The sequence below is a fragment of the Strongylocentrotus purpuratus genome, unplaced genomic scaffold (genome assembly GCF_000002235.5).
Source record: "Strongylocentrotus purpuratus isolate Spur 01 unplaced genomic scaffold, Spur_5.0 spur5_scaffold_16, whole genome shotgun sequence".
Taxonomy (NCBI): domain Eukaryota; kingdom Metazoa; phylum Echinodermata; class Echinoidea; order Camarodonta; family Strongylocentrotidae; genus Strongylocentrotus; species Strongylocentrotus purpuratus.
The window spans coordinates 21,757,627-21,772,437 of NW_022145601.1; the positions used below are offsets into that span (position 1 = coordinate 21,757,627).

The 14,811-nt window shown below is 41.4% G+C and overlaps 1 protein-coding gene across 1 annotated transcript; it reads right to left on the minus strand.

The window, feature by feature from the left end:
* Window positions 1–10,164: 10,164 nt before the first annotated feature.
* On the minus strand, window positions 10,165–14,073 carry LOC115924575 (hyaluronidase-like). The gene is made up of 3 exons (XM_030987048.1): window positions 13,554–14,073; window positions 12,281–12,856; window positions 10,165–11,194 (listed from the first exon to the last, which is right to left on the minus strand). Exons 1-3 carry the CDS (start codon window positions 13,974–13,976, stop codon window positions 10,850–10,852), a joined length of 1,344 nt encoding a protein of 447 aa, XP_030842908.1. The 5' UTR covers window positions 13,977–14,073; the 3' UTR covers window positions 10,165–10,849.
* Window positions 14,074–14,811: the final 738 nt, after the last annotated feature.

The following is a 14,811-nucleotide window of genomic DNA, read 5'->3' on the forward strand; positions in this document are numbered from 1 at the left end:
GATAGTTGCAACAGGAATTACATACTTCAGGTTGTGGTCATGTCTTCCGAAGTATGTAGCAGGGATAACAATAGTTGGTGCAGGTATGGGGACAAGTCGGTGATGGATCTTGTAGAGAAGGGTGCATTGGTCGAGGATTCGACGTGTGTGAAGCGTGTCCCACCCTAGAGCTGCCACAAGAGCTGATGGTGATGTGGTGTATCTGTAGTCACGGTACACAAAGCGAGCCGCTGTTCTTTGTACTTGCTCTAGCATTTTTGTGACCGTGACGCTGTGTGGGTTCCAAGCCTCCGAGGCATACTCCAATTGGGGGCGCACTAAGGCTGTGTAGGCCCTGGACTTTACATCCCTGGTACAGGGTGAGAGAGTCCTGCGAAGAAGACCTAGAGTACGGCTTGCTTTATGCCGAATGGTTTGGCAGTGCTTGTTCCAACGGAGATCAGCAGCAACCGTTACTCCAAGGTACTTGTACTCTTTCACTCTCGGAATCAGTCCATTTGACAGGTGGTATTCTCGGATGCTGGGAGTACGCTTCCGTGTGATGGTGAGGATAGCGCACTTTTTCACGTTGAAGTCCATCATCCAGTTTGAAGACCACCTGGACAGCTGTTGGAGATCGTCCTTTAGGATTTGATGGTCCTCAGGGCATCGAATCTCACGATAGAGGGTGCTGTCATCTGCGAAGAGACGCATTGTGGACTGGATGTTGTCTTGGATATCGTTGATATACAACAGGAAGAGGGTAGGGCCGATGACGGATCCCTGGGGGACTCCAGATGTTACATCCCTCCATGTTGATTTGGATCCATCAACTACGACTGCCTGTTGTCTATCAGTGAGGAGAGACATTATCCACTGGAGTGAGTCACCACTTATTCCATAGTACTGAAGTTTGGTTGACAGGAGAAGGTGTGGTACTCGATCAAATGCCTTCTTGAAGTCCAAGAAGATTATATCAGCTTGGCTACGCTGCTGTAGGATGGAGGACCAGTCGTGGACGGCTGTTGTCAATTGAGTGGTTGTTGACAACCCTCGTCGGAAGCCATGCTGTGCATCAGTGAGGATATTATTCACTGCAACATGCTTCGACACATGGCTCAGGATGATATGTTCCATGACTTTGCAGCAAACGCAGGTAAGTGAGATCGGTCTGTAGTTGGAGGGGTCACACTTTTCTCCCGACTTGTGAATAGGGGTAACCAGTGCCTGTTTCCATTGGGCTGGAACGATGCCACTGTTGTAGCTTTGTTGAAACAGGAAGGACAGTGGAGAAGCAATCTCGCGAGCTACCAACTTAAGGAGCTTGGGTGGGAGTTCATCAGGTCCGCTGGCCTTTGAAGGGTCCAGTTGTTGGAGGCGTTTCTCGACACCAGTCCTGTGAACATGCAGGTGACCAATAGTTGGAAAAGGAGAAGGTCCTTTCTGTACAAGAGGTTGGAGCTGGTGAGGAGTAAAGACAGACTGGAAGTAGTCGTTCAGTGTCTCTGCCTTGTCTAATGCTGAGGCGCATAGTTTAGATGGAGTACGCAAGGTAGGAATACCAATGTTTTCAGAACGACATGTCTTGATGTAAGACCAGAAAGACTTTGGGTTGTCCTTAAGGCTTGCCCCGATGATGTTGTTGACGTACTCACAACGTGCTCTGTGCACATTCTTGGCAACTTGGTTCCTGAATTGTCGGTAGGCTGTCCAAGCTGTGGAGCAAGACTGGCTGTGTGCCTTCTTGAATAGGCTATCTCTCTTCCTCATCTGGCGTTTCAAAGGAGGAGTAATCCAAGGAAGATGTTTCCTTCCTTTGCTCATTTTGGAAGGAATAAGCTCAGACAAACACCTGTTCAAGAAGTTGACAATGATGGACCAGTTTGTCTCCACTGATCTTCTTTCTGGATCTGATTGGAGGAATTCCGTCGCAAATTCGGCTGCTGCATCTCTCAGTTGCTGTTCGTCAGCTTTGTGGAACTGGTAGATCTTCCTCAGGGGCTTGACAGAGATCTTTGGATTTGCAGCAAGAGTAAAAGTGACGATGTTGTGGTCTGATATCCCAGACTTTACGCACACATTCTCAACCAGGGCGGGATTCGACGTCACAACTAGATCCAGGATGTTGTTGGATGAAGGTCGGGTGACTTCCCTGACTGTTTGAGACAAGGAGTTGTGCAAAAGGATATCCAACAGCTTCTGGTGACAAGTAGAAGTGGCTGGATTTGTAGTCGACTGGTCATCCCAGTTGATGTCTGGGTGATTAAAGTCGCCGGCTATCAAGATGTTAGGGTGGCTGCGCCGGTGCCTTGTCATAATCTTGGACAATGACTGGTGCAAGCCTTCAAGACCTTGTTGTCTGTTGTTGGGGGGGCAGTAGTAGCTACCAATATACAGTGGCTTGGCATTTGCAAGTTGCACATTGCACCACTGTATCTCACAGTCTGAGTCAAACTCTGGACATTCAGTGACAATTAGCGTGTCGATGATTGCTATGAAAACACCACCTCCATGGATGTTTCTGTCCTTACGGTAGATTGAGTAATTGCTTGGGAAGATTGAGTATGATGATAAGCTGTCATCCAGTTTTGATTCACAACCAAAAACAAAATCAGGAGTGTGGTGAGCAATGGCTGCATGGAAGCTTGATTTTTTAGCATTCCCCTTAAGACCATTGCAGTTTACAACCATCACTTTAAATGCCTTTTTGCGATTTCTTGATGGAGGGGGAAATCGTGGTTGACGACGTCCCCCAGGGCTCGATGTAGGCGTAGAGGTTAGAGGGTTGATGGAGGGAAGGATTTCTTCATTACTGGAGTCGTGGTGAAGGGGTGAGAAACGATTGGTCTGTGAGAGGTTTAGACCTTGCAGCGAGCTGCTTGACCCTATGTTGGTAGAGGAACACTGGCAGCACACCCAAGCGAAGCTCCTGGACTTCTTCGTCAAGATATCATAGGAGTCTGGGGAGATACCGACACATGAGATGTGGCACCAGCAGTCGCAGTGATCGCATAAGAGAGCAGGGTCGTTGTCTCTCACTTCATCCCCACAGATGGCACATGGAAATGTCTCAGGAGCACTAGTTGATGGACCAGGGTTGGTTTCAACTTGTCCGCTGAGGAGAAGTAGGATGGTTAGGTGGCTCAAAGAAGTCGACCTGAAGTCAAGTGGACAAAGCTTTGTATTTCGATTCCACTTATTACAGGATGATATAAAAAGTAACAGTTTGCAGTTATCAATATCTGCAGTGTAAGTACGCCTTCTAGTAGGCTGGTGTAGTGATCTTGGTTCACAAAGCGTTGCGTGTAGATCGAAGAAGGGTAAAGAAGCTGATCTATGGTCTGCAATCTGCGTGTACAGGTTTCCACTCTTCAATAGTTTAAGTGCACACACTATTGAGAGTATTGCTAGAAGGAGTGGATGTGATCTAGAAGAAGAGGGTGGTAAGAAGTAATTCTTCATGATGGCGTTTGCAAGTCGAACGGTGATGAATACCGGTGATTAAATTTGGCAGGACAGTATTCAATATTCAATACGTATTCAGAACAAACAAAGGGAAGTCAGAAAAGCTCACAGCAGTCTCACTCACTCAGCTACACCCATTTTATGTAGGTTAGCTATTAGTAGTAGTAGACGGTTAGCTAAATCATCTGGTAAATGATTTAAATCCCAGTGAGTAATTGCTTCTATATCATAAGAATAATATAAGCATAATTCAGTCAGAAAATATACATTACAGTTATTGTTGCCTGTAGTGTAGGTATGAAGAAGGCTGGGCAAAATAAGCAAACTCAGGATCCTCCATATGGGACTACAGGTGTGTGTTCAAATTCCTTGGCAGAAAATGGCTGTAAAACTATCACAATATTCTACCTCCAGAAGGTATCAAAGAACAAAATAATCATATCAAAAGCTTGAAGATATGTTCAAGAAGCAAAATCAGGTAAATAAAATACACGATCTGCAGTTAAAAGTGCAAGATTAAGTGGATTTTATATCACAAAACCAGACCATGTCTGCTCCCTGTAGCCATCACCTCACTGTGAAAGGTTATCTATCCGAGAAGAGACAAATTAGTTGTGGTGTCCCGCAAGGCTGGCATTTGGGCCCATTATTATTCCCTCTTTTTGTCAATGATATGCCAAAGGGTGTTAACTGTTGTGAAGTCGCACTGTATGTTGACGATACATGCTTATATACATCAACAAAAGATCCACATCTATGAAGCTGTACGTGATTTTAATAATGACCTAATAAGTTTATCTCATTGGTTATCTGAAAATAAGCTGATAGTAAATCTGAAAAAATGTGAGGCCATTCATGGGATCAACTCAACGCCTGAAGAAAATGCAACATGAATCTGATATTAAACTCTGATATATTTATTGATGGCATGAAAATTCAACAAGTCGAATGTTGTAAATATTGGGCAAAAAATCAGGTTGCATATGAAGAAAAAAGTTATAAAATATATTTATCTTTTGAGAAGACTCCGACCATACATTAACCAGAATACTGCACTGTTGTTCTACAAAACCATCTTGCAAAGCCACTTTGATTACTGCAGTCCTGGTTGGTCAAATACCTGTAAAACATATCTTAGAAAAATTAAACATTTTGGAAAATTAAACATTCTGCAAAATAAAGTACTTTGTACAGTGTTAAATGTGGACCATGTTTTTCTTTCAAAAGATTTATACCGATAACTATACTAGACAGTCTCAATGAGCGTTGGTCAAAACACCTAGCTTGTATCATGTATCGATCAATTCACAAACTCTGCCCAACCTATCTTAGCCAAAAAAAATTCCCTTATCAACAATTTGTATGTTTATCTTGTCGATGGACCCCTTTGAAGACCAGCTTTTAGCTGAAATGAGTGTTCCTTCCCCATACAATATATGGAAAGTAAATAAATAAAATAAAATAAAATAGATAATAGAAATGAGACCCCCATTCAACACCTTTTTTCAGTTAAATCATGAAAGCATTTGATTAAGTAGTGTGGGGGTTTTACATAGATTCTAAAAAAATATGCTGGTATTCTGCCGGTAGAGTTAGAGTATAACTGTTAGTATTAATGATTCTAATATTTCCTAGAGTGTCTCTCGACTACGTGTCTCATCTTATAGACCAAGCACAGAAACAGTACTATTCTCCTTCCATTGCTGATTGTTCAGGAGACCAGAAACGTCTCTTTAAAATTATTAACAAGTTATTAGACAGGAAGAAGGATCCATTATATCCAACATAGTCCGACGTCGGGATCGAAAGGACAGCTTATTGCGGCTGTCGTGGGTAGCAGAAACCTCACTTGGTGAGACTTAATCCCGATCGAAAGTTGAAATTTCCAATTTACTACACGTGTATGAGTGAATGATCAGCAGTACAGTATGGCGTATGCAGTGGGGCCAGGGTTAATTGGCCAGATTTGGGAATATGTTCCCAAAAGAGAAAAATATGGGAACTATGTTAGAAGTTTCCAGACATGAAAAAATCTAGTAAGATAGCGGAAGTGGACAAAGTAATTGTATTCTTAGCCATAGTTGGGCCTGAGCCCGAGACGTTCGAAACGGTGTCTAATCATTTTTGTTCAGACGATTGAAGTACAAAATTTGTCAAAGAATTGAATGATGTATTGGATACCTATTATGGTTCAAGTAAAAACCAGATTAGGCTCCGTTTGGCGTTTAGACAATGTCGGCAAGTGGCAAAGGACTCGATAACGGAGTACATCCTTGAACTAAAGAAGCTTGCAAGACATTGTGGGTATGGTGAGCATCTGGATACAAACTTCTGAGACATCGTAGCAAGTCTGCGAAATAACAAGGTAGAGGTGAAGCGCCTGGCCAAAAGAAATGATCTGACCTGGAAAGTTGCAGATGACGCAGCAATTGCGATGGAGGTGGTAGATTGGGCTAGTTTAAAACTACAGCAAAGGTCAAGCGCCAGCAGAGATGCATCCGAAAAGATGTTAACGATTTGGGGAAAGATATAAATGCTGCAAAATCGAGCACTTCAACTTCAGTTGTTATCAAGAAGTCATAGAAGTCACACCTCTGTATATCTACTCTACACTACCTACAAGCACGGCTCCAAAGAAGAAGGCAGTCAACAAGAAGTCTCCTGCTCCTCGAAAAGAAGAGGACACGCTTGCATTCCCCTGAACCACCACTGCAGCTAGACCCTGTTGATGTAGAAGACACTGAAGACACTGTAATTGAAGTTGATATAGTAGCCAGTGAACGTGATTCCTCGATCTCCAGAAGTGATGCTTCGGGTGAAGGTGCGGCTACAGCTACCACCACGACCACTGCAGCAGTAAGTCAAAATTATAGTTATAAATATGGAATATAGTATACAATAGTAATAATTTATATATGTATAATATAAATATGTATAATGTTGTATATAATTGTACTAATTGTACAATCATTTGTTTTATGTGTATGAAATCGGCAATTTGTCATACTTTCATAAGCACAAGAACAGGAAACCTTAGACCAAGATGGCCAGATCTCTCACGAAAAGAAGAAGAGGATGAGGATATTGGGTAGCTGAAGTCAAACTGATTCTGTTATGTATATAGAACAACATAATACACATGCCAGCTGCAATGCATACCAATGTAATGCACATGCCAATGTAATGTACATGCCAATGTAATATACATACCAGCCAGTGACAATAGGACAATAGATGGATACCTGAATAACATACCATTACCACTATAGGAAGAATGTCACTGATTTGAACTTCCAAGCCACTTCACTACTAGCAGCCAAGTAGAAAGGACACTCCCTTAGCTCTCAGGTAAAGCACTCATGTTATAGTCAGTGTATCAACAGATTCCTTAACGACAAGTTCAATTTCGAGTTTAAAAACCGTTACAAGAAGGTCTAGGAGATGGATCCCTGGCAACCTCTACAGATGGTATACTTTGTTGAGGACCTAGTATGTGAAGGAGGTGAAGAAGAACGAAAATGCAGCGCGATCCGGACTAGTGCTGTATATGACGTCATGACGCATATAATCACCAGGTTGTTGGAGAGGTTCGAGTTCATCAAGAGGTATGTCTGTCAAGCCAGGGCCATTAGAGGGTCGAAAATTCAGAGTCCTGAACAGCACTCTGACTGCAGTGAGTCATCAGTGACGCCCCAGACTACCCTTGAAGGTACACCACAGTTGGCGACAACATCAGCGACAACAGACCTTATTCTTTTATAAAGAATGAATTTATTCATCGATATTCAGGTAACCAAACATTCACTCCTGCAACAATTGCTCCTGTCTTAGTTTCTCCAAAAATTAAGGGATTTGGATTTGAAAGGGTTCTTGGTTCATAATAATGTTAGGATAATGACTAGGGTTAGTGAAGGTTTTGTGTTTGGCTTAATGTGTAGATTTTCCATTGGAGCAGTTGTCAGCAGATCAAATGTCATGGAATGGATATTTAAGTAATTCAAGACAAAAAATGATTCTCAGGTGGAAGTAAGGAAACAGAAGGCATGGGAGAAGTTGGGTGACAGCCTGAGGAGCAGTGGAGGGAAGATGGAGAGGGAATGGAGAGACAATACAAAAAAAAGTGGCAGGACCTTAAGAGCAGAGCCCTGAGTGTCCGTGCCAAAGTCTCGCAGCAGCTGGCAGAGCCGAAGGGTGATATAGAGAAGACCTGCGACTTCCTCAGCATGCTCATGGCAAAGACGACCCCTTTCTGTCTGAAGGATTTATCCCATTAAGCCACCTTTAAGGTGATGGAGTATGTGAAACAGTCCAACCTGAAACGTCGTCAAGCACAGCAACCACCGCAAGTCACCTTTTTGCAGCCACCACAGCCTCCGTTCAGATTTATGCAGCAAGTCAGCCAGTCAGCAGTACACCCTGTTACAAGCACCACCACAGCTCGCCGCAGCTCAAAGTCCTAGGCCGACAACATCCACCACAGTGTTGAGGCAGACCCAGCAGCCCCAGCTGACTGTGAACTACAGTGTGTATATCATGGCACGTAGCCTGGCTCTATCCAACCCATCTGCTGATGTCCTGCAATAATAAGGACAGTACCCGTGAACAGAGTTTCAGCTGCAACCTACCACCTACTCTACCCCAGTCCGCAGTAGAACCCAGGCACTCGCCACTACACCTTCGATGGATACTGCAGCAGCCTTCACAAAGCTTTTCAGACACTGAACCCCAACACTTCCTTCATCTCGGCCTTCAGCTTAAGTGCCTGCTATGCCCAAGGCTACGACACATTAGATTACTCTACAAATCAAAAGCAAAACTAAAGACAATGATTTGTTGATATGAAATATTTTTTTTGTATATTTGCTTCTTTCAAACAGATTGATCCAATCGTCAAGACAGATTATGCATTCTTTAGCATTTCTCCCAAGCACTTGCGTGAACCGAGGAGAGTGGCAAAAAAACAGAAATCAACATACTGTTTCATTCCAGCGGGTTGATGGCACCAGGTGAGTAGCCCATCACAAGAAAGCCCTTGTTGCCTCTTTCCACAACTTTCCAATTTTTCTAGAGCATCTCGAGGATGTGTGCAGCCCTCATAGGAATGATGTCAAGGGAGTGACAAAGCAGCAGATGAAGGAAAACATGAAGAAGATGCTGACGACCAAGTTTCTCCTTTTCTGCAATTTCTACCTTGATGTGCTGACTGAGTGAACAGCCATTTCTGAGACTTTCCAGAGGTACAAAAATACATTAAACTGAGTCTGAAATCTGAATTGCAATTTACAATACATAAAACAATCTAATTTTAGATTGCAACCAAATTTGATAACACTTTCTAAGATGTCTTCGTCCGTTTCCCAGTTTCTTTTCACAGAAGTGACATATCCATGCAAGAAACTGTTGAGAGATTGAGTGTAGCCATGACAAGACTGAGGAACCTGAAGGAGGAGCCAGATGCCTACCCGGGTATCAATGTAGAAGCGATAAGGAAGCAGCTGCAAGAAGATGAAGAAGGAAGAGCTGTTCTCAATGATATTGAGATGACAAATTTGGCCACAGCAAAAGAGATTTTGTCAACCATGCGACCGACTACAATGGCCCAAATCCAGGAGTGTATACAGGAGCGCTTTTAAGATTTTGAAGGAAACCCAATCTTTGCCAATGCCACAGTGTTTGACCGATCATCCTGGCCGGCTGATAAGTTACAAGAATACGGCAACGAGAAGGTGAATTTCCTTCTTGACCACTTCAAGGCTGTCTTGCTGTCCCTAGGGTGCGACTTGGAGAAGACAAAGCGGGAGTGGCAAGCCACAAAGTTGTTTGTATCTCAGCATCAGCATCTCCAACTGAGCTACAATCACTTCTGGAAACACATGCTTACCAAAAAGCAGTTGCAGACGAGATATGCCAACATCCTACATGTAGTGGCCATTGTCCTCGACTGTCCCATCTCTAATGCGGAATTGGAAAGAGCGTTTTCAGCCATGAAGCGCGTGCTCACTGACTGGCGAAAATCACTCTCCACAAGTAACATAGACGACCTTCTTTCAACAGGAAGGTGCTCCTGTGTGGACCTTAGAGGCAAAGCAAGCAGTGAAAGCCTGGCTAGTTAGCAGCAAGCGTCGACATGGTCAGAGGAGAAATAAGGGCAGAGACAGCGACAGTCAAGACCAACATGGACATGTACTGATTTTGGGCTCTAAGCTGTAAGAAAAAAATCCACCCACATCCTGTTCGCAATTTGGACATCTACCATGTTTAGTAACGTTAATAAAATAATTTAGGGCATATTGCAGTCAGGTACTTGGATGCAAATTATGAAGAATGTTTTTGTTTTTTTGTTATGTCCAATGTTAAATTGCATATTATGCGTATTTTAGTCATGGAATTATTCTGAAAATGTTGACATTATGTTCTCCAAGTACAAAACATAAATTTAAGCACTAAAACTTTTCAAATGTATTAGTTAAATTCACATTTAGAAGGAAAATATGTATTTTCTGTTAAGACAATAATTATATTTGCATATTATGCAAATTTAAGTCCTTTCCACAACTTAGATTTTTCTAAACTTTTAGTAAGTTGTTTAGATGAAGTTCAAGTTCAAGCCTATTTCCACATTTGGTTGATTATATTGTTTTGATATTGGTTGTATAAAAATGTAAATGAAAATGTAATTTAATTTTGTTATAAAAATATAAAAGTAAAAATTGCCCATTGGGGCAGAGATACATGTATGTGGACAAAATGCTTCTTTGGTAATAACATATTTTTGTCTTCCATGACCATGTGGCAAAGTGCAACACATTGTGGTCACAAAGAGACCACAGGAGACAACAACAAAACACACAAACAAACAAATATTACCCTCACCAGCACATCATTAGTGATCATCCACTGGCACTGCCTGGACTGTTTCTGTAGCGCGCGCTAAATCAGCTGAGAAAATAACACACCCTCAATGCTAAAAGGGAGGAGGACGTACATGATTGAAGAATTTAGAAAAATATACAAAAACAGACAGAATCTGGACTACATTATTGAGTGATCACACACAAGTTTTTCTGAGAGTTAAGATTTTGAAATACCTAATTGCACGAAGGTTGTTTAAACCTAGACCCATCTAAATAACTGAATCAGTTTTTGAAGAAGAAAATAATGCTTTGGGTCTTTCATATTCAAAATCCTTAAATAGTCATATAAAATACCTTTCAAATGGCAATTAGTGGAAACAAATACCTGTACATGTGTATTATCTTTTAAAAATATATCATGCACCTATTCATTGAGCTCTGTGTTATAAAGTACAGTATTGTGAACAGCATTATGCTCACATCACCACTAATAAAAAATATAAAAAACGTTTCATATCTGAACAAGTCGTTAATGTAAGTACTGAACTCACTTAATACTTGACTCTAGTACTACAATCATACCCTTGCCATCCAACAAAACATCGACAGGTACAAACACTATCTTTCACCTCTCTTTTCTTCCTCTTTTGCCGATGGTCGCCTTTGCCACAGGTTAATATCTCACCGACGCATCTACCTTGCCCTGAGCACACTTTGTTGCTGCACGATCCGGCGCCCTCTCTAGCCATGACCACCACAGGTCCGAGGGCATTGATGACGTAGTCTCTCAGCTCTTGGCAGGTCTGCAGCGTGCCATCATCGTAGTTATCTCCCCAGAACACTATACCGTGGGTTCCAAACTCAGCAGAAGTCAGGATAGTGTGATTCAAATCTTCCTAAAAATTGAAAGGAAAATAAAAGAGAAATTTTATTTTACAAAAAAGAAAACAAAAATCAGTGAAATTTTGAGAGAATCGGATTACCAGTAAACAACATCATGGTAGATTTACCTTTTTAAAGTTTATTTATCACTACATAAGTTAGCAAATGAATGATTTTTGTAAGCTACTGTGCATTTATAATTTGTTCATGATATCTAAACAACTTCAATTTGTCTATAAAAGATAACAATGGCATCAGACATGAATGTGTATCACCTGTCCTGTTGGGAGCCAGAAAGGTGTTAATAAAATATTTAATATTTAACACCTGCCTGACTCAATTACGATGGGAAGAGTTGTTTTTTTTAATTTCTATTTGAAAGTTTCTTCTTTATTACTTAGGTGGATGTGTTGTGGTAGAGTATTCCACACTTGCTCCTCTGAAAATTGCTCTACGCAATTTCCCTCAGTAACCACATAACCACTTAGCTTTGACCCTGGTCCCAACATTATACCTGGTGCCTACCCTTAATCCTAAACCTATTACTTCACCTAAAACCCAGTTGAAGTTGCAAGGGCTCTAACCGAATATCTAAAACCAAATAAGAAACCAAATATCTATAACCAAAGTATTGATATATCTGCCAACTACACGGCAAAGGCTAGATAGAGAGAGAGAGAGAGAGAAGGGAAAGAGAGAGGGAAGAAGTGGATGGATAGAGAGGTGGGAACTATGGACATAGTTTATCAATCAAAAGAGCAATTACTTCTCTTCATGAATTATGACTTTTTTTCTTAAATTATTGAACCACAGTAGACTACATACAGGTATGTACCCGGAGTATCATTTTATTTGGCGTTTGTATTTTTTTGCCATTTATGATATTGCATTGTTTGTATTTTTAAAACTTGCTTGTAAATTTAAGCCATTGACTGCTTATCATAAAATACTATGAATAAATAAATTAATAAACTGAGTTGCTGTTGCAGTCCTGAGCAAATAGAGGTTTACCGCATCACCCCCCCCCCCCCTTGAAACAATAATGCTGACATAATGATGACAATTGTAATACTCTCACTCAAGTACATGAAAACTCTTACCAAAGTGAAATAATAATAGGTGCTAGTGTAGTTGAACCTTGTGTAGCTCATTACGGCCCCTTTCGGATCACTGGATTTCTCTCTAATTCTGAATGCTTCTGCCAGTCTACCTTTAACAGATGATTCAAAGTCCGCCACGTGTTCCGGTATCAAGTAGATACTCGGATACATGATTGTTGATTCGTTGAACAGCCACAAGATCTCGTCGTTGAGTTTCGGCTGAAGGGGGTGACATTGAGTGCTGTTAGCAAGCACCATACAGTATGGATAGTGGTAGTATCCCCAGAGTGCCTTGGGCCTGAGGAGCTTGGCCAGTTGGAGAGTGCTTTCCATGAAAAGCTTGGCACCCTCTGTCCATTCCAGCGCTGCAACGGTATTGACGGTATCCTTGTCCCATTCTGGGTGCTGACGGCTAACATGGTCTGTGGAGTAAGTCCTGTAGCGTTGTTCGATGGAATTCCATTGAGGGTACCACGCTTCCCAGTCGATCATCGCTAGGCCCGCATAGTCAGGATCAGAAATCGCTGTTAGAATGTCATCGGCTACTTTCTGCAGATGGGCTGTAATGTTTCCAAGCTGCAATGATACAAAATGATACGAGGGTATTAAATAGGGTCAAATTTAAGCAAAAGGGGGAAAATAAGGTCTGGACAAGTTTTATAGTCACCTAATTTTTTTTACCAGATTTAAAACATGTATGAAATGTGAGATTAAACTTAAAGTGTAAATACTATAAAGTAGGGATTTTTTATATCAACTACATGTGAGTTTCAATACAGATCAACCAACCTATCATATACATTATTACAGCAGATACTTTTTCTGTGCAACAGACCCATTGTGATTTTCTATTCAATATGAACCTGTAGGATCAATCCATCCTCATTGATAACTTCTTATCAGACAATAACCACAAAATGTTAGGGAAAAAACACATAATTCCTACTGGTACTATGGTTTCCCCTTTGTTCAGAGGCGGATGGCAATGTTGAGCTTGGGTTTAGATGTCTTGGGGTAATTGCCGGGGATATACAAGTCCATGGTGGACCTAGATACAAAAAGGGGCACATCTCAACCCCATCCCCCCACCCCCCTCCTTCCTCCCCAAACTCAACCTAAAGCTGCTTAATACACACAGGTCACAACATTGTGCACAACCACAAATGTGGAGATGTGTGCCCCTGGCCAAATGAAAGATGTTTTTTTAATGTTTATGTTTAATTACACAAACTTAGTTAGAATCTACTAAAAGTTGATAATTGAAATTGGATACCTGTGGAATTCCTCCATTTATAAATGTTCCATCCTTAGTCACATGGGGGTAATAACCAATCATTTGCGCATCAAACTGGCTAATAACATCACCTGTCCACCAACTATGATTCTTGTTGAATTCTATGCCATAGTCACTCAATGGAATTTCTATCCCATGTCGTTCTTCGCACCCATTCGGCACATTCCAAATTGCCCGGAAAACGTCTCCCCCATCAGCGCTCCAGCGAGTACCTTCGCTGCCGTAAGTCCGCGGAGGAAAGCTCCGGATACGACCAAAATTCTCCCGGAGCTCATTTCTGTCGAGGTATTTATTGAACACGTTATGTAACACTTGCTCTCGCTTGACTGTGCAGTGAATAGACTTGAAGAGACAGAAAATGAGGAGGAGCTGGCATACTAGACTAAAATAATTTCCAGGCATTTTCGATATGTAAAGATAGTTGCTGCTTCTTAATCACAATCACATCAATACACGCCCATGATGAACGGAGGCCAAGTATAGAGCTGGCCTGGGCGGTCATGAATAAACATGATCTATGACGTCATGGTACGTCACCGCGGTAGTAATGTAGCATCTTTATAACATTTTTTTATTTAATGATCATTTTCGTGTATATATATATGCGCCTTTCCGGAGAACTATCATTATGTATTTTCACTCCAGCATTGCACCAGCCTATTATCAACATATTATATGGAACAATGAATGACTTCATATGATTCTTTTGATATTTATGTCAAATATATTCGGAAGAAAAGAAATCTATTAGAGACAATCTTCTCATCCAAGCTATCAGACTCAATCCAGCCTCGAACTAATTACCCAATGCATCCAGCCATATAGTAGGTCCATGATTCAGCCTATAGCCCAGGCGCGTACACAGGGGGAGGGTTTGGGGGTTAAACCCCCCCCCCCTTTGGTAATTTTTTTTTTGTAAACCCCCCCCCCCCCCCCCCCCTAAATTTCTCTTTAAAAAAAAAACCTTTTGGATTTTTTTTTTTTTTATTAACAAAAATTTAAAAAATAAAAAATATTCCCATGGTTGACCTAAAAAAGCTGACCTTACCCCCCCCCCCCCCCAACGGAGCAAAATGGCAAATTTTCAAATTTCGAGACAAAAAAAAAAAAAAAAAAAAGTGTCCTCTTGAGGTTCTTGTATTTATTAAATATTTGAGGTGAGTTAACCTGTGAGTTTTCATGTGATGTTCGAGACTTAATACACAGTTTTAGTATGGGGTCAGGAATTTGGTTCCAA

Coding starts and splice junctions, on each gene's coding strand:
- LOC115924575 (XM_030987048.1), bottom strand. CDS start 13,976: ATGCCTGGAAATTATTTTAGTCTAGTATGCCAGCTCCTCCTCATTTTC. Junction 12,857..13,553: donor TAAATGGAGGAATTCCACAG/GTATCCAATTTC, acceptor GTATCATTGCAG/CTTGGAAACATTACAGCCCA. Junction 11,195..12,280: donor CCTATTATTATTTCACTTTG/GTAAGAGTTTTC, acceptor TTCAATTTTTAG/GAAGATTTGAATCACACTAT.